This window comes from Phyllostomus discolor, chromosome 15, assembly GCF_004126475.2.
Source record: "Phyllostomus discolor isolate MPI-MPIP mPhyDis1 chromosome 15, mPhyDis1.pri.v3, whole genome shotgun sequence".
Lineage (NCBI taxonomy): Eukaryota > Metazoa > Chordata > Mammalia > Chiroptera > Phyllostomidae > Phyllostomus > Phyllostomus discolor.
The window spans coordinates 14,901,198-14,927,386 of NC_040917.2; the positions used below are offsets into that span (position 1 = coordinate 14,901,198).

Consider the following 26,189-nt stretch of genomic DNA (forward strand, 5'->3'; position numbering starts at 1 on the left):
TCTGTTACGGTCCAAACCTGGCTGCCACAGAGCCGGGGCGCTGTTTTGAACTGAGGAAGTAGGTGCTTGGGTGCCCCCCTCCATGCTCTCAGACTGATGGGGAGTGGCCACGCCCGCCTCCCTCAGGTGCCAGACGTCAGGCCAGTAAGCTGGGTGCTTCCGAGCTCTTTCCTGTGTCCCCTGGGGAGGGGTGTCTGCGGGGTTGGTTCCTGGGACCCTTGTTCCTGGACTGCAGCCCTCCACATGTCCCTCAGGGGTCTCCTCCCCGCCTCCCACAGTGTCCCCCGAGAGACCGCGCCCGGGGTTTGCTCTGCGTCCCCCCGAGGGCGGGGCAGGGAACACACTTCCCTGTGGAGGAAGTTGGCTGGGGAGGGGGCGGGCAAGACCGCTGGGGCCTCCTCCGGTTGCTGGGTTTCTGTCTTGGAGAAGAGCTGGTCCCTCAGCAGCTGGGCCTTGTCCGTAGGCCCAGAACGACCTGATCTGGAACATCAAGGACGAGCTGAAGAAGGTGTGCTCGACGAACGACCTGAAGGAAATGCTCATCTTCAACAAGCAGCAAGTGCCCTCCGGGGAGTCGGCGGTGAGCTGCCTTTGTGTTAAGTGAGACGCGTGGGAGGCGGCCAGGTCGCCGTGGAGCGACTGTCCTCTCGGACTGTGGGAGGCCCTCCGGTCGAACGCCTGCTGGTATTGATCGGGGGGAGTGGTGACAGCTCCATAGTTGTGTTGCATGGTCATCGCCATCGCGGTCACCATTTCCCAGTGGCAGGAGGGGGCAGTTCTCCAGGCCCTTCCAGACATCTGAACACAGGTGTTTAGTGTAGCCCTCGGTGTAGAATGTTGGTGAGGGCCAAGGGCGGCCTTACATCTGCCTTGTGTGTTCACGCCACACCGGCCTGAGGAGCCCTCCCTGCCGCCCTCTGCCCACACCGCCCAAGGCTCTGAGACCGCCTAGGGAGGCCGGTTTCCCCACTGGGCGTGCCCTGCTGTTTCTCTCTGAAGGGGGGGTCAGCTCTGCTCCTTATGCAGAGGCAGTGGGTGCTCTCTCAGTCCCCGAGGGAAGCAGGAACCACAGGAACATGCGTGGAATTAGAGTACAGACATCGTGCGCCACCCGTACACCCGCTGGCCGGGGGTGTCAGTGAGGGGAGGCTGGGCAGACCCCTCATCCTACATGCTAGCGTCATCTCCTGTGGCCGCCCCTTTTCTTTCTGACGCGTCTCCTCACGGGCCTCAGATCTTAGACCGCGTGGCCGACGGCATGGTGTTCGGTGCCCTCCTTCCCTGTGCGGAGTGCTCGGGCCAGCTGGTTTTCAAGAGCGATGCTTACTACTGTACTGGGGATGTCACTGCCTGGACCAAGTGCACGGTGAAGACACAGACACCCAATCGGAAGGAGTGGGTGACCCCAAAGGTAAGTGGGGAGGACCCCGGGGTCTGTTGGCAGAAAAACATGACCCATACCCTCTAGGGCAATGTTCTCAGACTTCTTCACATCCGGTCCACACTCAATCAGAGTGTGAAGTCACATTGTTGGTTCCGTGTGTCTAAGAACCGCACACTGCCCTGTCTGGGGTGGCTCAGAAACCCCCTGGGGGAGATGAGCTGTGCTCATGATGTAATTTGTGTTGCACACGGATTGTTCTTGGCCTGGGCAGCTGTGTTTTCATCTAAGGAGGTCAGGGCATGGCCCTGATTTCCGTCTGAGTGATGATCTGTTTCCCAGTCTGTGCAGCCCTGGGGGCTTTTGGTGGTGGGACGGGCATGTGAGGGGAACGACTGGAGAACGAGGCCTGGAGGAGGTAGCCAGGTTTCCGCAGTGGCCCGTGGGCTGTAAACTGGTTTTTCTTTAAGCATGTGCTTTGTTAGAGCATCCACAGTGCCAGCTCCACCATAAACGCAGAAGCGTCAGAAATGAGTGCCATGTCTGTAATAATACTGTACTTCATGCTGGAAGCCTCGCGTTTTCTCATGTTATTCTTTATTGTGAAAGAAAAAACAGATTCTTAATTTGGACAAGAAAAATCCTCTTTGCACTATCAAGTGGTTATTTCAAGGGAGAACTGGTTTCCTAACTGAAACTTAAATTCTTTAGGAATTCCAAGAAATCTCATACCTCAAGAAACTGAAGGTCAAAAAGCAGGACCGTATATTCCCCCCGGAGACCAGCACCCCAGCGGTGGCAGCACCCCCGCCTTCTGCAGCCTCGGCGCCCGCTACTGTGAACTCCTCCGCCCCGCCAGGTAGAGCTGCAGGGGCACCAGGGGTGGGGGGTGAGCTGGGGTCCTGCTCCTTGGGGGAACGGGATGTCTTTCTGGGTTCACTGCTGCTGATCCCGTGAGGAAGCCCCGTCCCTCTGCCCCAGCGGGAGATGGAAGGTGGGAGGGAGGCTGCTAAGAAACTCCAGAGGAGGTGGCCTTACCTGGAAAGGCAGCGTGCCCGGCCTCACTGCACTACAGAGCATCTCTCGGGGTCTCGCTCGCCTGCCTCGGGCAGCCCTCACCCGTCAGTCATCCTGAGCCTGATGTGGCTCTGGGGCCTCTCGTGTACAGAGAGCTGCTGTGTGTGTTGGCAGCAGAGGAAGGTGCTGACCCATTGTTGTTCTCCACGCCGACAAAGACAGACCAGTCTGGGGCTTTGTCAGGAGAAGGGACCCACTGCCTTCCTTACTCGGGGACAGGTGGAGGACTTGCGGGACTTCTTGTTCTCGGGGTGTGGTGCCAACACTGCATCCCATCGGCCATAACCACGGCGCACCCCTGGCCTGGGGCCTTCTGGCCTGGGTGTACTGCTGGACATGTGGAATGCTAGGGTTTTCTCTTTGCCTGGAATGGGTCATCTCGGGTCATTGTGATCAAAGCTTTCAGTGACCATCAAGTGTAATTTCGTTTACTAAGCATGGCATAAGAAATGGCCCTTTGTCTTTAGGTGAGGAGTGGGGGGAGAAGAAGAAAAGTAATTGGGAGTTCACGTGACCCACCTCTCTGCTTCCCATCCACTGCCAGCCTCCTGGTCCCTGACCCCTGGTCCCCAAATACAGCCTTTCTGTGCCCAGGGACGAGTGCAGGTTCTCAGGCGACACTTTGCTACCCTGGCCTCTGCTTTCCCACCAGCCCTTTACTTCTGCTGTCATACACTTCCCTCTGGAGAAGCTAGTGACAGAGGGGTGCTGAGGCTGGCCAGGAGCCCTGCGGGCTGTCCTGGCTTTCCCCCGGGAGCTTGCTGCCCCTGCCCGCCACCCTTCCTGGAGCAGCCCGGCTTCACTGTTCTGTTCCCCCTCAACCCCAGATAAGCCGTTGTCCAACATGAAGATCCTGACGCTGGGCAAACTCTCGCGGAACAAGGATGAAGTGAAGGCCACAGTTGAGAAACTCGGGGGGAAGTTGACGGGGACCGCCAACAAGGCCTCCCTGTGCATTAGCACCAAAAGTGAGTTTCCTCTTACCGGCGAGCCTGAGGTGACGCTCTCTGCCTCTTGCAGCTGGGATGAGCGTTAGATGAGGCCGAGTGCTTGCCTACCACGGTGTCTCCCGGCAGCGCCGCAGCTCTGGGTCTGCGGGGGAGGGGGGCGGCCGGCGTGTGTGCCTCGTGCTGCCGCTCAGACTGCAACACAGCCGTGGGCCTCTGTTCCCCACTCAAGGCTGCGGGCTCCTGTTCTCGGCCCTGGCGCTCTGCCACAAGGCATTGGTAGGTTTCCTGCCAAAACAAAAGTTCGCAATTTAAGTATATTTGGGAAGTGCCGTTAAACAAAGGTAAGTAGGTTTCTTTGCAACATTACTGTACTAGCAATCATTACAATAAGTCTCCAAGACCAGAGAAATAATAGACAGCGTTTTCTGCATGTATTTGACCTCAGTGTCCTCCTTCTGTGGAATGGTTATTAACGTCTCATTCTGTGGAATGGTCTGGAGAAGGTGGTATTAACTTACCACATCTCGGAGAAAGGGGGATGTGGCTGGTGAGAGACAGCTGCGAAAATACCCCGGGAGCACTGGATTCGGAAGGAAAGGAGAGCTGCGGGTGGTGGGGGTTTGGAAGTAATCAATAAATAGGACTCTAGTAATTAGAGATTAGCTTTAACCTTACTTGTTTAGCTTTTTTTTTTTCTTCTGATTCGAACAGAGGAGGTGGAAAAGATGAATAAAAAGATGGAGGAAGTGAAAGAGGGCAACATTCGAGTTGTGTCTGAGGATTTCCTCCAGGACATCGCCGCCTCGACCAAGAGCCTCCAGGAGCTGGTCTCCGCCCACGTGCTGTCCCCCTGGGGCGCCGAGGTGAAGGCCGAGCCCGTTGCAGCCATGGCTCCAAGTGGGAAGTCGGGGGCTGCGGCCTCGAAGAAGAGCAAGGGCCCCGTCAAGGAGGAAGGTGAGGCCCTGAGCTGCCATCCCCGAGGCCCCGTCCTGCTGCGGGTCATGGCCTGTCCCGTGTCTGGGTGGGGAGCAGCACGCAGATGCCATGTTGGCACATGATGCAAGTGAAAATGACCCACTTGCTTCGCCTTCCAGCTTCCCCTTTAAAATTTGTTTTTAATATAATGTTCGCATTTCTCTGTCCCCTTCCAAGCAGTCAACAAGTCTGAAAAGACAATGAAATTAACCCTTAAAGGAGGAGCTGCTGTTGATCCTGATTCTGGTGAGCAAATGGGAGCGGAGTGGGGCCCACCTTTGCTCTCGTGCCTCCTGGGGTCCTCCCCCCACCCCCGTTCTGCCCTGGGAACACTCCCACGTCTCCTGGGAAACCCGAAGGGGGCGGTGGAGTACCCAGGCTGGTGCGGACCCTCCCTCTGCATGCAGACCCCGCTCCCTGCGCATGCCAGCCCCCGTCGGGGTGGAAGCTGCAGGAGCCCTGCCTCCCTGACAGGTCTGGAGCACTCTGCGCACGTCCTGGAGAAAGGCGGGAAGGTCTTCAGCGCCACCCTCGGCCTGGTGGACATCGTGAAGGGGACCAACTCCTACTACAAGCTGCAGCTCCTGGAGGACGACAAAGGCAGCAGGTGTGTTCCAGGGGTGGGGGCGCATTGAGCCGGCGGTGCTCCGTGACCGGCGTGGGCCTGTCCTGCTGGGCTGTCAGCCTCATGGGACCCACAGTTTCTCAGTACCGGGGGGACTCAGCCTCCTCCCAAAGAAGGTGGCGAATAATGAGGCTTTTAGTGAGGGCGGGGGGCGGGGGGGGCGGGACAAGCCACCGCTGCCAGACAGCCTTGCTCTTCCGTCCCGTCGGGCCCTCTTCCTGGGGTGCAGTGTCACACGATCTCCCAGCTCTTTCCTCGCAGCCGCTTGAAGATTCTAGATTTTCTGACACCTTTCCATGTGCTCTTACTGAACTTACTCTTTAATGTTACTTCAAGCTCTTAAACATGTTTTGGGTTTGCCTTTTTTGTTTTTGTTTTTTTAATCTGGTGGAGCTAGGCAGGGCCTGCTCTAGGGTGTCGAGGGGCTGGGCCGGCTCCCACCGTCCACACCCCCACTGGTCGATCGTCCCTCACTGCGGCCAGCGTGAGGTGGGAGCTGGGTGCAGGTCGGAGGTGTGTGAAAGGAACTCTTGCTGAATTCTGACGGTGAAAAGACATTTTTAAAAGTCACTTTCATATGTTACACTTGACCTTTTCTTCTTAGCACTGGAAAACCATTTACTTACTGGAACTCCAGGAGATCCAGAAAGGTTTACTGGTGGAAAGGCGTTAAACCCCTGTGGTAACGGTAGCCCAAGGAGTGACAGGTCAGCCCCTGCCAGCCCCTGCCAGCCTGGCTTGTAAGCTCCGTCAAGGCCGAAGTCCTTCCCATCCCCTCAGCTGTTCGTCAGACCCCTCCTTTCGAAAGCGAGCATCCAAGGTGACCACAAAGAGGACAGAGCATTTGGTTTAGCTACTAGGAATTTCTAAAGAAATAACCCTTGCCTGTCATTTAGTTTATTACCTACTCTTGTCAGAGATTTGAAAGTCAGAAATGGTTACTTGCTTGTAAAATGGACCTTCCAAAAGTTAGATAGATAGATAGATAGATAGATATCATACTTCAGGAGAAGGAGTAGGGTGTTTGTAGAAAAGCTCACAGTGTCGTGGTCTGGTAAGTGACAGGCAGCGAGAATGCACTTTTCCCCACTAGCGAGGAATTCTGGTGCTGACTGGCCGTGTGCATGTTCCTGGTGGCCTAGACTTACGGGTCTTCAGGGTGAAAGAGCAGTGTGGGCTATAGGGTCAGAAGCTGTGTTTCAGGATAGGTCGGTGTGCGGTTTTACAAACGTTTCCACGGAAACAACCCAACAGAATAAGTTCATGTGCCTTTGAGTGGGAGCCCAAGAAAACAGGAGGAAACCCCAAATTTTCTTTGAACTCTGGTTTTGCCTTAAAAATGCACCAAGTCTGGTATTTGGGTTTCTAATATTACACCGGTGGTGATATAAAATTTAACTTACTCAGTAGATCCACTGAGAAAAATTAAATTAGCCAAAGCTAGGCAGCACAGGAGCCGCAGGCCACCCGTGAAGTGTGCCCTGTGGCGACGGCGACGCAGGGCTGGCCTGGGTCCCAGAGTGGCCGACCCGGTGTGCGGCTGTCCCACCCCTCCCCGCTTCCTCGCGTCTCGGCTTCTGGTCGGAACCTAAAGTTCTTCAGTGTTTTTTAGGGTGTGTTGTTAATGGTTGCCTCTCTCTAAATGCACGTGACTTCCAGGCGATACTTTCTTGGGGGAGCGGAGTTGGGTGTTTTTACCGAAAGGTCTGCAGGCCCCCGGGGTTTGGTCCTCGAGCTTGGCTGCCAGCTCCAAACGTAAGCCGTTCTGGGGCACTTGATACAGTCCATTTGAAAGGACAGTCTTTAAGTACTTTAAACTTATTATAGTCCTTACCTCAGTCAAAGTAAAACAAAGGTCTTTTGTTACAACGCCAGTTCCGTTGTTCCTCTGTGTCAGTCATCGTGGCTTTGGGGTGTTGGCCGTCTTTCTCACCCGAGTGGAATGGCGGGGAAGGGAAGCCCCTCCTGAAACGGGGCCAGCTAACCCGCAGGCACGCGTCTGATGCTCCTCCTTTCCCTCCCCGCCCCCTCCCACCCCCCCACCAGGTACTGGATATTCAGGTCCTGGGGCCGCGTGGGCACGATGATCGGTAGTAACAAGCTGGAGCAGATGCCGTCCAAGGAGGATGCCATTGAGCACTTTACAAAATTATATGAAGAAAAAACTGGGAATGCCTGGCACTCCGAAAACTTCACAAAATATCCCAAAAAGTTCTACCCCCTGGAGATTGACTACGGCCAGGTAATCACTTAATGCTCTGACACCACCTAGTTATAGTAAAAGGGGTACCATATTCTTTTCAAAACGTGCCATAGGTCAGATGGCATCAGTGGCGAATGCTACCAGATATTTAGAGAATTAATACAAGTCCTTCACAAACTCTTCAAAAAGAAGAGAAGAGGAAGAGACACTCCCAGCTCATTATATGAGGCCAGTGTCACCCTAATACCAGAGCAGATAAAGACATCACAGGAAAGCCCTAACCTGCTTGACTCGGTTGAAGTGTTGCCCTGTACACTGAAAAGGTCATGAGTTCAATTCCCGGTCAGGGCACATAACCCAGGTTGTGGGTTCGATCCCTGGTTGGAGAGCACGTATGAAAAGGCATCTCTCTCCTCCTGTCCTCTGCACTGCCCTCCGCCCTCGCCTTCTCCCCCTCTTCCTCTCCTCTGTCCTCTGCACTGCCCCCCCCCTCCCTTCCCCCCTCCCTTCCCTTCTTTCTTTTTCTCTCTGCTTTCCTCTCTAAAAGCAATGAAAAATTGTCCTTGGGTGAGGATTAAAAAACAAAACAAAACTAAAGACCAATAACCCTTTGAAGATAGATGCAAAACCCTCAACAAAGTACTAACAAACTGAATATAGCAGCACATAAGGGTTACACACCGTGGCTGCGTGGAATTCATCCCAGCAACACAAGGGTGGTTCAATGTATGACAGTCAATCCGTGTAATGTGACATGAGTAGAATGAAGGACGGAAGCCACACGATCATCCTAATAGGCAAGGAAACAGCATTTAATAAAATCCAGGGCCCTTCGTTCATAAGATCATCCCCACCATGAAGTATGAGATGGAAACTTGGTGTGTTGGCAGCTTTAAGACCCTCAAAGAGGAGGTCTCTGAAGTGTTTCCTTAAACACAACAGGAAGCCGTTGAGATTCCAGGTGAGGTTTTTTTAACTGAACCCATGTTCATGCTGAAACATGTGACTGGGTTTATCATCCGAGTAGAATTCTAGTGATATTCTCCGCTAGGTCACGGTTTTCTTGTTTGATTTTATTGTGATATAATTGGTGTATGACATTTCAGCTGTACCATGTCATGATTCATATTTGTAAGTATTGCGGTGATCAGCACATTAAGTCTAGTTAACATCCGTCATCTGACATGTAGTTATAGAAAGGTTTTCTCTTGGGGTGAGAATTTTTAAGATCCATTCTCAACAGCTTTCAGATTTACAATACTGTATTACCAACTGGAGTGACCGTAATGTACATTACACCCCATGGCTTACTTATTTTATAACTAGAAGCTTGCATCTTTTGAACTGTTTCATCCAGTTTGTCCATCCCACCCCCTGCTTCCTGCCTCTGGCAACTGCCAGTCTCTTCTCTGTGTCTGTGGGCTTGTTTGAGGGTTTGGGGTTTTTTTCCCTTGGTACTTTTTGTTTCTGGTTTGGGGTTTTGTTTTTGTGTTTTTTTAGATTCCACGTATAAGTGAGATTATACAGTATTAGTCTTTCCCTGAGTTTGTTTCACTTAGTGTAATACCCTTAACGTTGTTGAAAATGGCAAGACTTTTTATGGCTGAGTAATATTCCATTGTGTATATAAACCATATTGTCTTCATTCATCTGTCAGTGGACATTTAGGTTGTCTCCATGTAAATAATGCTTCAGTGCATGTGGTGGCGGGGGTTATCTTTTTGAATGCGTGCTTTCATTTTCTTCAAATAAATAGCCAGAAGTAGAATTGCTGGGTCATAAGATAGTTCTATCTTTTAATTTTTTGAGGCAACTTCGTACTGTGCACTACAGTGGCTGCACCAATGCACAGTGCACCAGGGTTCCCTTGCCTCCACTCCTCGCCAGTAAACAGGTGTGCGGTGATACCTCACTGTGGCTTTGATCGGCATGTCCCTGGTGATGAGTCCTGTTGAGCATCTTTTCATGTCACTGTTGGCCATCTGCGTGTCTTTGGGAAGTGGCTAGTCAAGTCCTCTGCCCGTTTTTTAATCAGATTGTTTAGTTTAGGTGTTTGTTTGTTTTTGCTATTTAGTTATAGGAATTCTTTATACATTTTGGCTATTAGCCCCTTATCAGCTATATATTTGGCAGTATTTCCTCCCATTTGCTGTTTGACCTTTCGTTTTGTTGTTAGTTTCCTTTGCTGTGCAGGCAGGTCACAAAGTCGGGGCTGTGCACAGTCCCAAATTATGTCCTAATAATTTCCTGAAATCTGTATTATTCATACCTGAAGCTTGGCCATCTCCCTCGGTGTGTTGCCAGGCAGCATTTTGGCTGATAGTTTTATAGCCATTTGTTTTGACAAAAACACCTTTGTTGACCACCTTTTTATTTTTATTTATTTATTTATTTATTTATTGCATAATTTTCCCATTATCGTTTATCCCCCTTATACCACTTCCACCTCCCCCTCCCACCACCCCACAATCACCACACTGAAAATCTATTACTTTTGTTTGTTTGTTTTTAAGATTGTTAGTTTTATTTTAGAGACGAGGAAGGGAAGGAGAAAGAAAGGGAGAGAAACATCAATGTGAGAAACACAAATAATGGGTTGCCTCTTGTACGTGCCCCAACCAGGAACTGAACCTGCAACCCAGGCATGTGCCCTGACTGGGATTTGAGCCGGCGCCCTTCCACTTTCCAGGACAGTGCTCAACCAACTGAGCTACACCAGGCACAGCAGAAAAGCTATTGATTTTATAATGAAGGTGGTACATGTTTGTTTTGCAAAAGGAAAGAAATTTGTAGATAGGTACAGATTTTAATTCCAAATCTTTGAGGGCTAGAATGTCTCAAAGGGAGAATTCCCTGGTTTACAGTTTCATGAGCTCTCACCATTAAACACAGAATGTAACACTTGTATAACATCAACGTTGAGACCTTGGACTTTTAGGTGTGACAGACATGGTCTGGCTCAACAGCACCCCCTACTGAGTTCCCATTGCAAAAAAGCTTTGAAATGTTTTCAGGAAAACTGAGGGTCAAAAAATGAAAATTGCTCAGAATTAACCACAATTAAAAAGACTCAGTATATGTCTTTTCAGTCATCTTTTACTTCACAGATACTTTCCACGCCATAAAATTGGAGTTTTTTCTCACATACTGTGTTGTGACCACTTAAGCAGTGTAAAATATTTTAGTGGCCACATTTTAAAAAGCAAAGGAAGCAGTGAGGCCAATACTAATAATTTCTTTAACCTAGTATATCCAAAATGCTATTTCAACATGTGGTTGATAACAACAAAATTATTTTATTTTTTTCTTTGAAATCTAGTATATTTTTAACCCTTACAGTACATCTCAATTTAGACTGGCCATATTTCAAAACCAGTGGCTACTGTAATTAATTGATCTAGATAATCATTTCTTAAGGCTGTATAGAATTCCATCCTGTGGGTAGTCATAATTCGTAATTTACCAAACAATGCTACGTGGATTTCCCTCCAATTAGGGATTTAGATTAGGTTCAGGTGTTTGATATAACAATACTGATACACACATACATGCCTATACCTCTGTGGTGGTTTGCATTATAGGTGGAGTTCCTGGCTCGCAGAGTATGTGCATTTAAATAAGTTTTTGACACATTAGCAGTCTGTCCTTGGAGACACATTAGTAGTTTTGACACGGAAGTAGTTTGGCGCATTAGTAGAACCAAAGATCGGTGCATTTAGGGCTCAGTGTTCCGGTGTTCGGATCCCCTGTGACGCTGGCAGCAGCTGCCGTGGGCACTAACACAGCGCAGATTTCTCTCTGCAGTTTGGTTCAGCCCAGCAGATCCCAGGTAACTGGCCAGCTTCTTTCCAGCGCCAGTTACCTTCACTGGAAGCAAACACCAAATACTATTCGTTGCTAAGGACGCTGATGGTCAGCATAGTCCCTGTCCTCACGTGGTTCAAAAGTGAGAAGAATTAAAGCATTTCCAATACAGTGTGGTCTTGACTTAGCCTGGATTGTCCAGACAACGGGGGTCAAGTCTCATGCTGTTAAGGTTAGGATGTGCGGTCCCAGGGAGGAAGGGCTGATGTTAGGATGCACTTGAACACTGTCAAGCCACATGGCAGGAATGGGGACTGGTTGCTCGATCCTTTGGGGCTGCAGGAAAGGCTATATGAACTCAGCCGGCCCTGGGATGAGGCAGTGCAAGAGAAGTGGGGGAGAATTTGTCCAGTGTCCCCTTCATCCGAGGTTTGCCCCCGTAGCTAGCCAGCACTTCCAAGGTGGGCACGAGTGGGCACTGGGCAGATCCCCACGCAGGGCACCAGCAACCCGAGGGCGGGGGACGATGCGCAGGAAGTGGTGCGGGCCTGAGGGGAGTGCAGGTTCCTTCAGAGCAGCCTGCACAGGGCTGGGCGCTGCTGCAGTGGCGGCTGAAGTAAGAATCCGGGGCAGCAAAGAGGGCTGGGGGGGGGTGCGCCGGAAGTATCTGGTCCTTCTGTCAACCCACATTCCTCCTGGCACCTGCTGCCCAAGTCCTGTTGATTGACACATGACCCTTCGGCTGGTGACACTCCATCTGCAGCCCAAACACCGCCACCACCTTGGATTGCTTAATTGGGTCTCTTACTGGTTTTCTTTTCCTTCGCAACCTACCTTTTCCCCCCCAAGGATGAAGAAGCCGTGAAGAAGCTGACGGTGAACCCTGGCACCAAGTCCAAGCTCCCCAAGCCGGTGCAGAACCTCATTAAGATGATCTTTGATGTGGAAAGTATGAAGAAAGCCATGGTGGAGTATGAGGTTAGTGCACTTTAGTGTTTTATCCGCGAACATCTGCTGGGGTCCACGGTTAGAGTGCTGAGTGGGTGACGAGCCCAGTGGCTGTTCTTGTTGGATTGGGCCACTCCACCCGTCCTTCAGCCTGAGTCACATGCGGGTTGCTGAGGCTGGGGGGCCTGCGAAGCATTGTTGCACTTGCTGTGAGATGTAGGGCGTGTTGTGGAGAGCCGTCTCCTGGGTTCCCGGTTCCCCTTGCACTCTCTCCCCTTGTTTCCGTGGTAGGGTGTGTGGCCAGCTCCTTTGCGGCCAAACCAGACGGGCCATCTGGAGTTATTCTGGCAAGTCCAGGGCGTAGCCCACTTCCGGTAAAAGAACTGCTGTGACCCCCACTGGCAGAAACGCAGGGAACTTCCGATGCTCGCTGCATCAGATAGAGCTCACACCAGCTGTTCTTAGGAAGGAGTTGGTTCCCAGGCTGGGTGGGATGGGGTTGCTGGGCAGGTGGGGGTTCGTCCCCCTCTCCTACCCAGGGCAGAATATCCTACATGTCATTTCCAGCTTCCTGTGTTCTGGTTTTTCTTCTACAACTCAGAAGTTCTCGACTCTTATCAGACCCAAGTCTCTGTAAAACGACATCTTAATGCTGTTTTCCACTTGGACAAGTAACCAGTGTCCCAGGAAGAGAAGGGCTGGAGCCCTGCTGCTGGGACAGGCAGGAGGCAGAGTGGGGCGCCCGTTCCCAGCCTAATGGGCTGGTTCCACGTGGGATCGGGGCGACCAGGTGGAGAGTAAAGGCCGTAACCCTGGGAGTTTCATCCCCAGCCGGAGGGCCTGGCACTCCCTGTGAGGGGGTGAATCCTGAGCCCAGAGCCAAGTGCTGCCGGGGAGGGGGGCGGGTGCACTACGCCCAGAGCCCGGCCTGCCGCTCTCGGGGCCTCCCTGTGCTGCAGGTGTGGCTCCTGGACCCTGTGGCATCTCACTTCAAAGTTAGTTGGGAATTAACGCTGTTACCTCCCAGCAGTGCTGGGCTGCTTCACATCATAATGCAGGGGTAGGGGAGCCCTGGCTGGCTTGTCCATGCCGTACATGAGGTGGCAAGAATCCTCCCAGAGACTCCCGGGGTCTATGCAGTGCAGATCAGGCTGCAAAGGCTGTGAAGTCTGCATCTTCCAGGAAGACCGGGCAGCGCTCTGACTGCTTCTAGCAGGGCCCCAGAGGCCTGAGAAGGCGAATGCCCGCCTCTCCCGTCACCGCACCGCACAGTGCTTGGCTTTCAGAGGGGAAATGCCCTGTCTCCTCAGATTGACCTCCAGAAGATGCCCCTGGGGAAGCTGAGCAAAAGGCAGATCCAGGCCGCCTACTCCATCCTCAGTGAGGTCCAGCAGGTAAGCGAGGGGCCCGCCCCTGCCCCGTCTCAGCTGCCCGGTGGGTCTCCTGGGCCACCCTCTCTCGGCTGACCCCTCATCTGGGGGGTGCAGCAGTACATTTACTCAAGGTTAATGGACATAAACTCACGATGGTTTAGATTTTTGTCAGCTCGAGTATGACAAGTGTTGCCACTTGTGAAAGAGGATCACAAAACTTATAAGTTATCGCTGTTTTCAGTGATCAGATACATGATAAACTTCCTGTAAACTCGACGAGGAATTTGATTCTCCTACCTCATACAAAATCTTATTTTATTTTGTGTGCCCTTGAGAGTTAGGCTGAATTTATTTTGCAGTTACTAAGAAGTCATCAGTTAGAAAGCTAGGTAATGTCTTAATCTCATTCGTGTTCCCCCCATCCACAGAACATTTGAGCTGTGCCCTGGGGGACTCCACTTGCATTTGGGGGGGGGGCAGGTGAGAGAAGAAAAACACCCAGGAAGCTGAGGTCGGGCCGGGGAAGAGTGGAGGGGCTGGCCCCCAGATGGCCTTTCTGGCTGGAGCTGGAATAAGGGCCCTGAAGTGTAGGAGCTCCATCCACATCGAGCTGGTCTGGAGCACTGGCCTCGTGCTGCCACCCACCGTCTGAGATGTGAAAGGCTCTCCTCAGCCTAGGCTCTTTCCTGTCCCAGAATCCCTGGGTGGAGGGGCTGGGACAGTGACCTTCCCCATCACACAGCGGACTGCAGCAGACAGAAGCCCCGTGACCCGTAGGGGCCGGTGTCCCTGGGAGAAGCAGATGTGCAGCTTCAAGCTTGCAGGGGCCGGCACGCTGCCTCTGCCACCCTGGGCCCACCCAGCGTGTCTGCCAAGTGTGCAGTGTTCTGGGGGCAGCCCTTCGGTGCCTGGCCACCTGGGCCTCCTGAAAATAAATTCCCTGCCTTAGGGATGAGGTTCAGCGGATGAAGGGGGCCAGACTGCATTGTATAGCAGTGAGTTTTTTCCCCCTTTAACATTCTATCATGAAAAGTTTTCAAACGTGCAAAAAGTTGAGAGAATTTTACAGCACTTTCTACGAGCCCACCACCCGGATGCTGCAGCTAACATTTTGCATAGCGGGTCTGTAACTGCACAGCTCTTTGTACAAATGAGATTTTACAGGAAGGCGATTGTGTGCCGAATCTCACAGTTTGAGGATGGCGGTCCTGCCACTGCAGGGTGGTGTGACAGCAACAGGAAGGTGGCCGTCTTGGAAATTTCCCTGCGACCTTGGGACTCCACAGCAGCACCCACTTTGTAGAGGAGAGAGCCCAGCCACATGCTGGGGGCCCAGAGCACCTGCCTCAGCCCATGTTCCCTCTGTCCCCTCCCTTAAAGGCACTGTCCCAGGGCAACAGCGACTCCCAGATCCTGGACCTTTCCAATCGCTTCTACACCTTGATCCCCCATGACTTCGGGATGAAGAAGCCTCCGCTCCTGAACAACGCAGACAGTGTGCAGGTCAGCACAGGGCTCCAGGAGGGACCCTCGGGTCCGCCGGGCTGGGGTGCTGCTCAGAGTGCTGCCCCCTGCGGCTCCCTCTTCACGTCCTGGCCTCGGAGGGCAGGAGTCCGTTCCGGGAGGGCCGCTTCCGTGCCGTCATTTTGCAGTGGGGTTTCCACCCGCATGGGTGGAGGCCAGACCACAGGCAGAACAGACGGGTTTTCCTGCCTGGCTCCCCTCGTCAGTCTGGGGGGAAGAGCCGTGGGAGTGGGAGAGCCTCTCGTATCCTTCTCCCTGGTTTCCCTCCCTGCCTCGCCAGGGGGCCCGAGATAAGTGGCCCCTGTCACCAGTGTGTGCAAGAGGGGAGACTGGTCCTGCCGTAGGCTCATGGCTCTCCCTCCCCCCTCCCACAAGGACCCCTCCTGAGCCTTCCAAGAGAGTCTCAGTGGTGTTCACTGTGAACGGGTGGCGGGCTGTTCCCGACCAGCCGGAAGCTCCCCCCTTCGCTGCCCATCTGAGCCGCTGTCTGCGTGTAGATCTTCTGTCCCCAAACTGGGCGGATCTTCCCCCCCCCCCCCCCCCCCCACTTTGGTACCCAACTCGAGGTCTTTGCTTGTTCTTCTAGGCCAAAGTGGAAATGCTGGACAACCTGCTGGACATCGAGGTGGCCTACAGTCTGCTCAAGGGCGGGTCTGATGACAGCAGCAAGGACCCCATCGATGTCAACTACGAGAAGCTCAAAACTGACATTAAGGTACGAGGGCCCACCCTTTCTGAAGCATCCTGGCCGCTCATGCCCAGAGCCGTGTCCCCAGACTTAAATGTGCATCAGAATCTCCCGGAGAGCTTCCCAAAACAGACCGCTGGGGTCCAAGAGCCAGCCTTTCTATCGAGTCCCAGTTGCTGTTGGTGCCCTTCGAGAACCTGAGAGTATCTCTCTCACCTACAGATCAGGACCTTGTCTGCACGGTGGGCCGCATCTCGGTGTGGGTTCTGGGGGGCCTTACAGAAAGGTCTTTTTTCCTTCATCTAGAGAGGATCGCTGTTTTTGAAAACTGTTGTGGCAGGAACCCTAGGAGGTTTGTGGCAGGTGTCCCATTTCAGAAGTGGCAGTGCCTGGTGGCAGCTGTCATAAAGATGCAAAGCCCGCGTTCACGTTCTCCAGTGGAAGTGGCTGTGTTGACGCACGGAGTCCCTGGACTTCCGCGTTGGAGACTCAGGCAGAAACCCCCCTGCCCGGGCTGACCAGAGGGAACTTTTTGCCTCAGCTCCTAGCTTGGGCCACTGTGGTCTCGTCGCCCACGTGCTTCTCCTCGGGCCTGTGTCCTTCCCTGCAGTGCCGCAGGGTTTGCGTTCACCAGCGTCTGGTGCGCCTGCAGGGCCCGTTCCCGTCACCAAAAAGAGCCCTCGTCCCTCGCTTAGCACAAAGCGTAGATCTGCGGGTCCGAGCGGGCTGAGACACTAAATGGCATTTGTTTCGCCCCGTGGGCACCCGTGTGACGGGAATGCCCTGGGATCAGTCATTTGTGGAGGGGTTGTTATTGTCCTCAGTTATAGTTCTGAAGCCTTAAATTAGGAGCAGAATTCCTAGATTTTTCCGAACCTTGGATAAAAATATGAACACAGGACACACAGCCTTTCCCATGACACACTTCTGGCTGGTTGAGCACAGACCACGTTAACTGGCGGACAGGTCGGTGGTGGGCCGGCGCTCCGAGCCACAGCGCGTGTGGCCCCGAGGAGTCGAGGCGGAGCCTCCATCCCCGGTCTCAAGATCTGCAGTTAGCTGAGTGCTCGCTGCTTTTGATTGCACGTCTTGGCTGTGGGGCGTCTCCTAGCCCACGTGTCTGACCGTTACCTGGGAGCTGATGCCAGTTCTGAAGGCTCTCTGTGGGACCACTGGCCTGGGATCTCCCGGCCGTGGGGCCTCGGACATGGACACTCAGTCCCATTGGGCTTTTCTAAGGGCCGTGGTGTGGTCTGTGCATAGCTCAGCTGAGCTCGGGACTATTCTTCCCACCTCTGGGTGGCTCTCATGGGGCCTTCTTGCTCCGATTCCAAGACACCTTTCCCCTAGGTGGTGGACAAAGATTCCGAGGAAGCCAAGATCATCAGGAAGTATGTTAAGAACACTCACGCGACCACACACAATGCATACGACTTGAAAGTCCTCGAGGTAGGAACCTCTCCCTCCTCCCCCCTCCCCGCTCCCCCCACCCCCCCTCCTCCGGCTCTTCCCGCTCCTTCCTCCAGCCTGGACCTGGGTGGGAAAGAGCGGGTTACTTTGTTTGGAATAACCAGAGGAAGTGACGCATTTATTTGCTGAGCCGAAAAATAAGTAGTCTCATGGTTTGGGGGTGGCTTTATTCTCTTTTGAAGGGCATTTGTATCCTAAAACCTGGTCTTAGAATTGTAAATTATTATTATTAGAGATCCAAAATGAAGTGTCTCAGGTCCACACCTGCTGCACCTGTTACTTATTCTCGTAGCTTGTCTCTGCTAGATGGGACCTTGACCGGTCAGGCTGCTCCATCCAGCCTGACTGGACCACCTTGCACGCCCCGAGGTCTGTGAGGTGTCCTAGTTCTAGGGATAACTGCTCGGTTCTCCTGTATCTGGTCGGGTTCTTGGGTTGACCCCACTAACAAATGGCTTCTTTCACCTCTGCTTTACCCGATTCCCCGACCAGATCTTCAAGATTGAGCGTGAAGGGGAGAGCCAGCGCTACAAGCCGTTCAAGGAGCTGCACAACCGGAGGTTGCTGTGGCACGGGTCCAGAACTACCAACTTCGCGGGGATACTGTCGCAGGGTCTCCGGATAGCGCCCCCAGAGGCACCTGTGGTACGTGCCTGCCCTGGAGAGCGTGGGCAGTCCCTGTCCCTGCAGCTGGTTCCGTGAAGAGCTTTGTAGATACTCAGGTGGTACCTCACCCGCCCCAGTGCGTCAGGGGCCTTGTTTGAAGAGGTGGGTGTTGGCTCGGCCATGGCTGACGGGTGGCCGGTGCCAGGCATCCCTCTCCAGGTCCCGAGCGCAGCCCCGGGGAGCGCCTTCACCACGTTCTCCCGGCTCAGACTCCGGCGAGGGCAACCACACGAGTGTCAGGCCGAGTTTCTGGAACAGAAGGAGTGAGGCGTTCAGGCCCTGCTGTGCGTGCTCACTGGGGCGCTGGCACGCAAAGGACAGACTTGGGCCGCGGGCCAGGCTGAGTTTCCACCTGCCTGTACCACTTCCCGGCCAGGTGACCTCCGCGAGCTCCACTGTCTTCCTCAAGAGAACATGATAGTAAATGAATAAGGTCCTGCCGGGCTCCCCAGACACAGGGGATTGTTAGGTCACCCGCTGGGCTGCAGCAGTGACCAGCTGGACAGTTGTTATTGGACATTACTTGGAGGAGGTCTTCCAAGCCTCTCGTCTTGGGGTTGTACAAAGTGGGGAGCCGGGAGGTTCAATGCCTTGCTGGTGCTGTGCAGGAGCTCGTGATTTGGTCAGATGACCCGACCTCTCTGCATCTCCCGTTTCCCTTACGGAAGGGACTAAAAATAATAGCCAGCATTTATTGGGTGTTCACATGTGCCAGGTTCCAGTTTAACTAGCATGTATTAACTCATTTAGTTTTCACAACAGCCCCATGAGGTTCTTTTCCCCGGTTCAGAGAGAGAGAAAGTGGGGTTCAGGAGATTAAGTACTTCTTGTGGCCCCTCAGTGCCTGGCAGACCCGGGTCCTGGACAGGCTGTCCTGGGGTTCAGAAGGTGCCCTGCTGGGGGCGCTGAGAGGGTTGGAAGTGGCTGTTGCAGCGCTCAGCTCGGCGCCGGGCCCACTGGCACTCGGGAGTGGGTGGTGCTGCTCACCTCCCTTTGGAGGGTTCTCAGCCGTCCCTTTTCCAACCTTCCAGACAGGCTACATGTTTGGCAAAGGGATCTATTTTGCCGACATGGTCTCCAAGAGTGCCAACTACTGCCACACGTCTCAGGGAGACCCAATAGGCTTGGTCCTGTTGGGAGAAGTTGCCCTTGGAAACATGTGAGTACACCTGGCTGTGGGGCCGGTGGCCCCTGCTGGGGCAGAAAGGGTGGCTCGGGGAGAGCTCCCCTTGGCTGGGAGGTGACCCTGGAAATTCTCCTCCACAACGACAGGACCCACCAGTTAGGTGGTACGTAGCGGAAAACCGTTTAAGTGAAATGAATGAGGGAGATAGAGGCAGGCCTCACCAAACTGAAAGACCAGGGTACAGCCAGGCCTCGGGAACTGGTGGTGTCCTTTGTATTCTTCTGGGGACTGGGAAGCAGAGAGGTTGACTTGCACAGAGGGTGGTCACCCCACAGCCCCCTCCCCTTGCTGATGTTTAGAGACCAACTCAGACTGAACTGGAGTCAATCCCAGTTCTAAATACCCTGATAGAGAAAATCTGATTGGTCCAGCTCGGATTGGGTCCATTTTGGTTCCATCAGCTGTAACCCACAAAAGCAGGGTGTGTGATAGGCCAGGGGTCCGGGGATCATGGACTGGATAAAACCCTCCAGAGTGGCTGGCCACAGCGCTGAACAGAACCTTCCCTAAGAGTGCCCCCAGAGCGGTGATCGTCGGCACAGACTGTTAGGAAAGAACCACACCTTCAGTTTCTGAAGCCAGCGGGGAGGGAGCTCCCAGCAGTGAAGCTGGATTCGGTTCTCTGGAGGTTCCCTTTCTCTCACTCGACCTTGTTCTGCAAATCAGAAGAGCCCCGTGTCCCTGGGGGCTCTCCTGAGACCGTCCTCTCTTTAATAGGTACGAACTGAAGCATGCCTTGCACATCAACAAGTTACCCAAGGGCAAGCACAGCGTCAAAGGTAACGTGTTTCCAAAGCTGCTGGCATACCCCCAGACACCCTGGACGGCACAGGAGGGAGCGTTCTTTCCCCCAGAAGACTGCATTCCTGTGGCTGGCTGTTAAACAGCTGGGGATTCATTTAAAGAGTTTCACTCTCTGTACACTCTCTGTGGCTGCAGCCAGCATGGCAAATGCCATGGGAGAGTCTTGGTTTGAGCACCAGTAACCAGGTACGCTGGCATTGTGTTTTAACCTGACCCGCAGCTCCAGCACTGAGGGACCTCTCAGGACCCGGGGCACCTGGAGCATCTTGGATTGTGGAGCCCATAGCACCTGATGAGTTAGGAGCCCCAGCTGCCTGGCTAAAGCGACGGCTTTGGAATTCTGTTCAGCAGAAATAATCACTTAAGGCTGGTGCCTTGGGAACTTGATTTATAACGCAGTTTTTTATCTGGAAGAAAGAGTGTAGAATTTGTACATCTTGGAAGTGAACACGCAAACCCAAAATAAATGGATCTCATCTCCCTGGAACATTCCCAACACCTGTTCTCACGGTTCCTCTCTCTCTGCCTTCTGTTTGCAGGCTTGGGCAAGACCGCCCCTGACCCTTCGGCTAGTGTTGCTCTGGATGGGGTAGAGGTTCCTCTGGGGACCGGGATTTCATCCGGTGTCAGCGACACCTGTCTGCTGTATAACGAGTATCCTTTCCCGAGTGGTCTCTGTGAGCCTGAGGGGTGTTCTGGGAAGTCAGGTCGCTTGTGCAGCCACTTGCCCTGGGCAGACTGGTGAGACTCTGTCCTTCAGTGGACCCCACTGTGAGTAGTGCCCCCCACCGGTCTCTCCCTTTACCGGGTGAGACCCTGGTGCCCGCCTCTGTGGTACGAGCCCAGTGTACAGGGTGTGAGCGGCCCAGTGTTCTGCCAGGTTCGGGGGCACATGCACCCCACCCCCCACCATGAAACCATTTGCTCCTTGACACACTTCCCCTCCAGGTACATTGTCTATGATACTGCTCAGGTGAATCTGAAGTATCTGCTGAAGCTGAAGTTTAACTTCAAGACGTCCCTGTGGTGAACTGACGCGTGGCCGAGTCGCAGCCCCGTGGCTCTGGCGTGAGTGTGCCCGGTGTGCTCCGCACCGGCCCACGGGGCGGAGGTCTCGGCCGGGTTGCCGAGGGCACGCCTTCACTGCACCTCCTTCGAGAGACTCGAACACTTGGTCACGTGTTACACAGTGTTTCCCGGCTTTTCAAATCCGTTGTTCAGGTTGGCCTTGGGTGGGTTATTTGGGGATTTTTTTTTTTCCCTGCCAGCCGTAACCCTGGTAGGTACAGCTAACATTAGAGAAGGAATCGGGGAGAGACGGGGGTTTTGTCTAGACTAGTCCTAATGAAAGAGTTAAGCCACGTAGACCTTCTGATTTACTGGTTTCCCCAGGGAAGGAAAAAAATAATCCTCCACCCTTCTAAGTTTTCGTCCTTAGCTTTGGTTTTGGAAAAATGTTAAGCATTTATTTTAAAGTAAAAATAAAAACTAATTTCATAATATTTAGATTTTTTTTTTCTTTTGATTTATTGTCACCTGTTTCACTTTTGGGGGGCGGTGACCAAAAGGAGGAACATCAGCAGTTCCTCTTACTTAGAGATAAAAGGTGCTTCCTTCTGTAGAGACACTTGAATGTGGAAATTCTCAGAATATGTAGTATAGCAAATTAAAAGTTGCATTTGAACTTCTCTGCTTCCCTATGAGCAGTTTTGTCTTCCAAATTAAAACTATATTGCTGATATATTTAAGGGCTAATAATAATGCTGAATTAATATGAAAACGACTTCCTGTGTTTGTGTAGTATGTGTTTGGTCTCGCTCCGACTAGGGACCTAGTTAGTCTTCACGGTGCGAGGTCCACAAAGACCACGGGGAGATTGTGCCCAGGTTTGTGAAAAGCCAAGACGTGCCAAGCGGCAGACAGGGCATTGCCCAGCTGAGGGGCGGAAAACGAAACCCCAGAGCCCAGAACGCACTCCGCTTCCGTGGGTTAGACACATTACGGGGGTAAGCCCACGTCAGCCTGTTGTTCTCTTCTGTGGGGTGGTGTCTTGCATACATACACCACATTACCTCAACTACTGTTTTGTTGGCACTGATGCTTAAGTGTTTATATTAAGTTCCTTGAAAGCTGAGGCATAGTATCTTATGACATTTTTGACCTTTTACAGAAAGAGAATAGGGCCCTGGCCAGTGTGGCTCAGTTGGTTAGAGCATCATCCTATGGACCGTAGGCCTGTGGGTTCAATTCCCAATCAGGGTAACCCGGATTCCAGGTTCCGTCCCCAGTAGGGGTGCGTACAAGAAGGCGACCAGTTGATTGATGTTTCTCTGACAGTGATGTCTCTCTCTCTTTCTCTCCCCTTCTCTCTTTTTCCCCCTCCCTCTCTCTGTCTCTGAAAGCAATGAAAGAAGTCTTTTTAGGTGAGAATAATTTTTTTAATTTTTTTATTGTTTAAGAAAGAGAATCGGAATTGTGGGCCTGAAGGCAGAGTCACGGGCAAGAGAGAGCCTTTGTCTCAAGCCCAAAGCTGCACTGGATTTTTTGGCAAGGGAGACAGGACATACCGTTCAAGACGGGAAAGAAGAAAAACGCGTTTTCTCTGAATCGAGCTACATATGAGTGACTATGACAACACATGCCATTTCTGAACTATGGTTTTGTTCTAGAGAAGCCGTGTTTCTGACTTCATGCAGTTAATATGAGGGCTGTGCAAACCTGAGTTAAGGTGTTAGATTTCAGACACGGAAACACAGCAAGTCTGCTGGGTGACAAGGGAGTTCCAGCTATTTCAGTGTCCTTAATTTCTATATGAAAATCCTTAGCACCTTTGACCTTAGACCCCACCCCCTGACCTGTCCTGATTAGCCATCCATTCAGTAAGGTTGTCGGGCTCCCTGGATCCCGAATATTCTGTATTCCGTTTTTTATCAGCACAGAGAGAAGCAATTACCCTCACAGTACCTGATTAAACAAAGTATTTTTAGGCTGGAGTGATTGCTTAGTGGGTCCTCTGTAATCATAACTGATTTCTTAAAGAGAGATTAGCATTTCTTCAAAATTTCTCTTCTGAAAGAGGGTACCCACCACATATAATGTCTCAGTGTGCACGTTTTGGTTTTCTTCCACTTTAAAAATTCGAGTCCTATCTGGGCGCAGCAGAAATGTGCGCACCCTGAGATCAAAATTTTATTTAAAAAAAAAAAAAAAACTTAAAAAATAAGCCCCGCCCCCAGATACAGTGCTGAGATGAGAGGCAGGCACTGCACTCTGCCTCCGGGTGAGCTGCCTCCCTCCCACCTGTGCCTGGAGTGCCCTTAGCCGGCAGCGGCTGCCCAGGGCCAGGTGGCTCACATTTCAGCCTAAACACTGTTCCTTGCAGTGACCATATGCATGGTTTTAAATATTCTAAGCGTGATGTTAACCAATGGGCTTTGCATTGGCTGTTCTCTCGCTGCACACCCAGTGTGGCCCTCCTTTGGAGGTGGAGAGTAGCTTTTTCAGCCTTCCAGGTCATGTCTGTGAAGCTGCTGGGGAGAGGTCGCTCCAGAACCCCACCTTGGGTGGCCCCTGGCACTGTGCCTGCAGGCAGTCCCCTGAATGAAGTCCAGGAGTAGCCTGGCCCCGATGGTATGCACAGTGCACCCTCTGTTAAGTGTTCCCACTGAAAGCCTGCAAGGTGCATTGGCCTTTGGCCTCCCGAAGCCTTGTCTCCTTACCGTGGGAACCTGAATATCGGGAATGGTTTATCCTCAACCTGTTGGGCTGGTTTTGTAACCCCGCAGTGTTACCCAGGTACTTTCAGGATTTCCTATTTCCCAAGGTAGTGTCACTTCCTTTCCCTTAAGTTTTGTGTTCCATCTCCCAAAAGATTGGGATTTACCTGTTCTTTCATTTGTTTTACTTTAAGGAATGATGTTTCTTTACCATTTCTTCAGGTAGGGCCTTTCACACTGAGACTCATTTGGGGCTGGTTTTTGAGGTCTGGTACAGCAGTAGCGTGCCACTGCCTCCTGACTTCTGTCATTTAATCTCTGCCTGGAATATTACATGGCAGCTTCTGTTTGTCCCTTTTTCTTGTTTGTTTATTTGTCTTTAAGAACTTATTTATTTTTAGACAGGAAAGGAGAGGGAGAGAAACATCAGTGAGTGGTTGTCTCTTTCACGCCCCCTGCTGGGGACCTGGCCCACAATCCAGGCATGTGTTCTGCCTGGGAATTGAACCAGCAGCCCTGTGGTTCACAGGCTGGCGCTTAATCCACTGAGCCACAGCAGCCAGTGTTTGCCCCTTTTGCTTGTTTAATAGAGCGGTGCTAGCTTTCTCATTGTTTGCTAGTCTCTAAAGTAGGTAACCTAGGTTATAAGAAGAGACTATTGTATGAGGGATACTGTTGCGTGCTCCTACCCCACCCCCAAGTACAAGTGATAGGTGAAGCGCAGAGGTCAGGCCCCAAAGGAGAGAACCCCTGTATTCCAGGGGTCATCTGAGCCGAGGCTCCCAATGTCTCATCTTTTCTACCAAGCTTCCGACGGCATCAAACCTTTCTGAACCCCTGAAATCTTTTGGTGCCTACATCTCAGTTGTTTTGAGAGTAAATGCTAATCCCTCTGGTTCCTGACCTTGATGTGCCTTCAGTGATTTTCAGCTGTTACTGCTCAAGTCCCAGGGGATGGTTTTGCTAGTGTCTGAGTGTCCAGGTAAACATGGAGAAACCAGGAACCAGAACAAAGAAACAATCCTGTGTTTAGTGGGGAGCTGTTGGGCGGTCTTGAGAGAAAGCGCGTAGTGCTGGCCATCTGGGGGATCTTAACGCCCAGCTTCCCAGCTTCCTTCAGAACCTCACTATGAAACTGGTTTTCCCTCGCAGTGTGACTTCATCCCCCCAGTCCTCCCCGTCATCCACCTTGACTGAAGGGACCGAATTCTCCGGCACTGTCCCCCGGGCCCAGCCCCGCTTCCCAGGAAGGCCTTCTGGGGCTCAGAATAGCCCGGCTGCTGTCTCAGCAGATGGCCAGGCTAATTTTAGCCACGTGGCGCTCACCCAGGGACCAGGCTGGACTTTTTAGATTTGAATAAGCCAGTGTGCAACTTTGGTTTGGAGCCAATAATACAGCTAGTTGTTGTGATCTGTGTGTCTGCCTAGAACTTGACAGACATTCCAGAAATGTAACTTTTAGAGAATTTTGCTTCTCTGAACCAACAAGAACCAAAACTACGGAGCCAGCAGGCAGTGGAGGCTGTGCGGTTCCGAGGACGAGCCAGGAGGACCACGAGAAGCAGGCGGTGACCCCAGCCCCTGCCTTGCTCTCACTGACGCAGGCAGGTGGCAGGTCCTCATTGTCCGGGGCACTCTGACCTCATTGCTCTCTTTGTCAACACGAAAGAAGAAAGCCAGCCCATTAACTTACCAGTCCAGCCTGTAAACTTTCACTGCTAGAGGGCGGGCTGCCTTTCGATGCTGCAGGAGAACTGTGATCAGGAAGAAGCAGACTAGAGAAGCCATCAGAACCTCAAGACGACCTCATCGGAGGTAGGCAGATGTGGAAACTAGGGTCAGAGAAGGAGACCATTCAGGGGCCCGGTACAGGCTGGAATGGAGCGGCTTGAGTACCTGTATTTCCCAGAATGCTGTTCCCTGCTCATCACCACCACCCACCCAGAGAAGACGTCAGTAGAGTGAGGAAACCGGACTCAAGTTCAAAGCTTCCTAAGCTGGGTCTGTGAACTCACAGAAGATGCTTGGCAGTCATCAGGAAATCTTTCCGCTACAAGAAGAGTAAGGTCCAACTAACAACAGCTCAGCCTTACAGTTGAGCCTTATGGTGGTGAGGACACATTGATCTCTTGTCAAGAAGTAGACAGTGACAGGATTGGCTCATTCAGTTCAGTGTTTCTCTTGGTCTTCCCTTCATGGTTGCAAGATGACAGCTGGACTTGCAGCATCAACATCCAAAGGCAGAAAAAGAGGAGAGAGTTAGCCTCTTGTCCTTCTCTTGGTTCCAGAGAGAAAAGCTGTCTCTACCGCCCCCAGTAGACCCGTCTCGTCGGCGAGCGTTGGGACACAGTGCCAGAGAGGCAGCTGCAAGGGAGCTGGGACAAGGAATACCTCCCTGATACTTTCAGCCTGTGTAGGGGAGGGCGGGCTCTGTCTACCATTAAGGACCAAAGAGTCAGCGATGGCTGAGTGCATGTCGCCCCCTGGAAGTTCAGGCACCAGCACACTTCCGGGCTCAGGGTCCGCAGGCGCCGTCAATTTCTCTGGCCCACGAGCGCAAAGACTTTTGGGAACGCAGCTATAGCGTGTCATTCAGACTCCCTCAGTTGCTCTAACATTCTGTGCTTTTTGTGGAGAAAGGCCTAAGTCATGCCAGAAAGAAACAGTTGCCCAGAATAGTTTCAACGGCAATGCCTAGTGCTAATCTCACAGGCTTCGATGACACTGCTGAGGCCATCATCAGGCGCCCCTGCGACAACCAAATCAGCTTTTTCTCAGGCTGGTTTTTTGCTGTGAGCC

General features: G+C 52.5%; 1 protein-coding gene across 2 annotated transcripts in view; it reads left to right on the forward strand.

Annotated features, from left to right (window-relative positions):
* Positions 1–21,180, forward strand: part of PARP1 (poly(ADP-ribose) polymerase 1) — a 31,009-nt gene extending 9,829 nt beyond the window's left edge. Inside the window, exons 6-23 of one of the 2 annotated variants that reach the window (XM_028531210.2) lie at positions 464–580; positions 1,235–1,411; positions 2,093–2,240; positions 3,286–3,426; positions 4,120–4,362; positions 4,561–4,629; positions 4,858–4,990; positions 7,055–7,250; positions 11,865–11,993; positions 13,274–13,357; positions 14,717–14,839; positions 15,447–15,575; positions 16,899–16,997; positions 17,511–17,663; positions 18,716–18,843; positions 19,588–19,649; positions 20,214–20,328; positions 20,623–21,180. In XM_028531210.2, the coding sequence (XP_028387011.1) occupies positions 464–580; positions 1,235–1,411; positions 2,093–2,240; positions 3,286–3,426; positions 4,120–4,362; positions 4,561–4,629; positions 4,858–4,990; positions 7,055–7,250; positions 11,865–11,993; positions 13,274–13,357; positions 14,717–14,839; positions 15,447–15,575; positions 16,899–16,997; positions 17,511–17,663; positions 18,716–18,843; positions 19,588–19,649; positions 20,214–20,328; positions 20,623–20,704 (2,328 nt within the window). In that variant the 3' untranslated portion in view covers positions 20,705–21,180. Of the gene's footprint in view, positions 1–463; positions 581–1,234; positions 1,412–2,092; positions 2,241–3,285; positions 3,427–4,119; positions 4,363–4,557; positions 4,630–4,857; positions 4,991–7,054; positions 7,251–11,864; positions 11,994–13,273; positions 13,358–14,716; positions 14,840–15,446; positions 15,576–16,898; positions 16,998–17,510; positions 17,664–18,715; positions 18,844–19,587; positions 19,650–20,213; positions 20,329–20,622 lie in introns of both variants that reach the window. The other variant, XM_036016196.1, reaches the window with a different exon arrangement.
* The last annotated feature ends 5,009 nt before the right edge of the window (positions 21,181–26,189 follow it).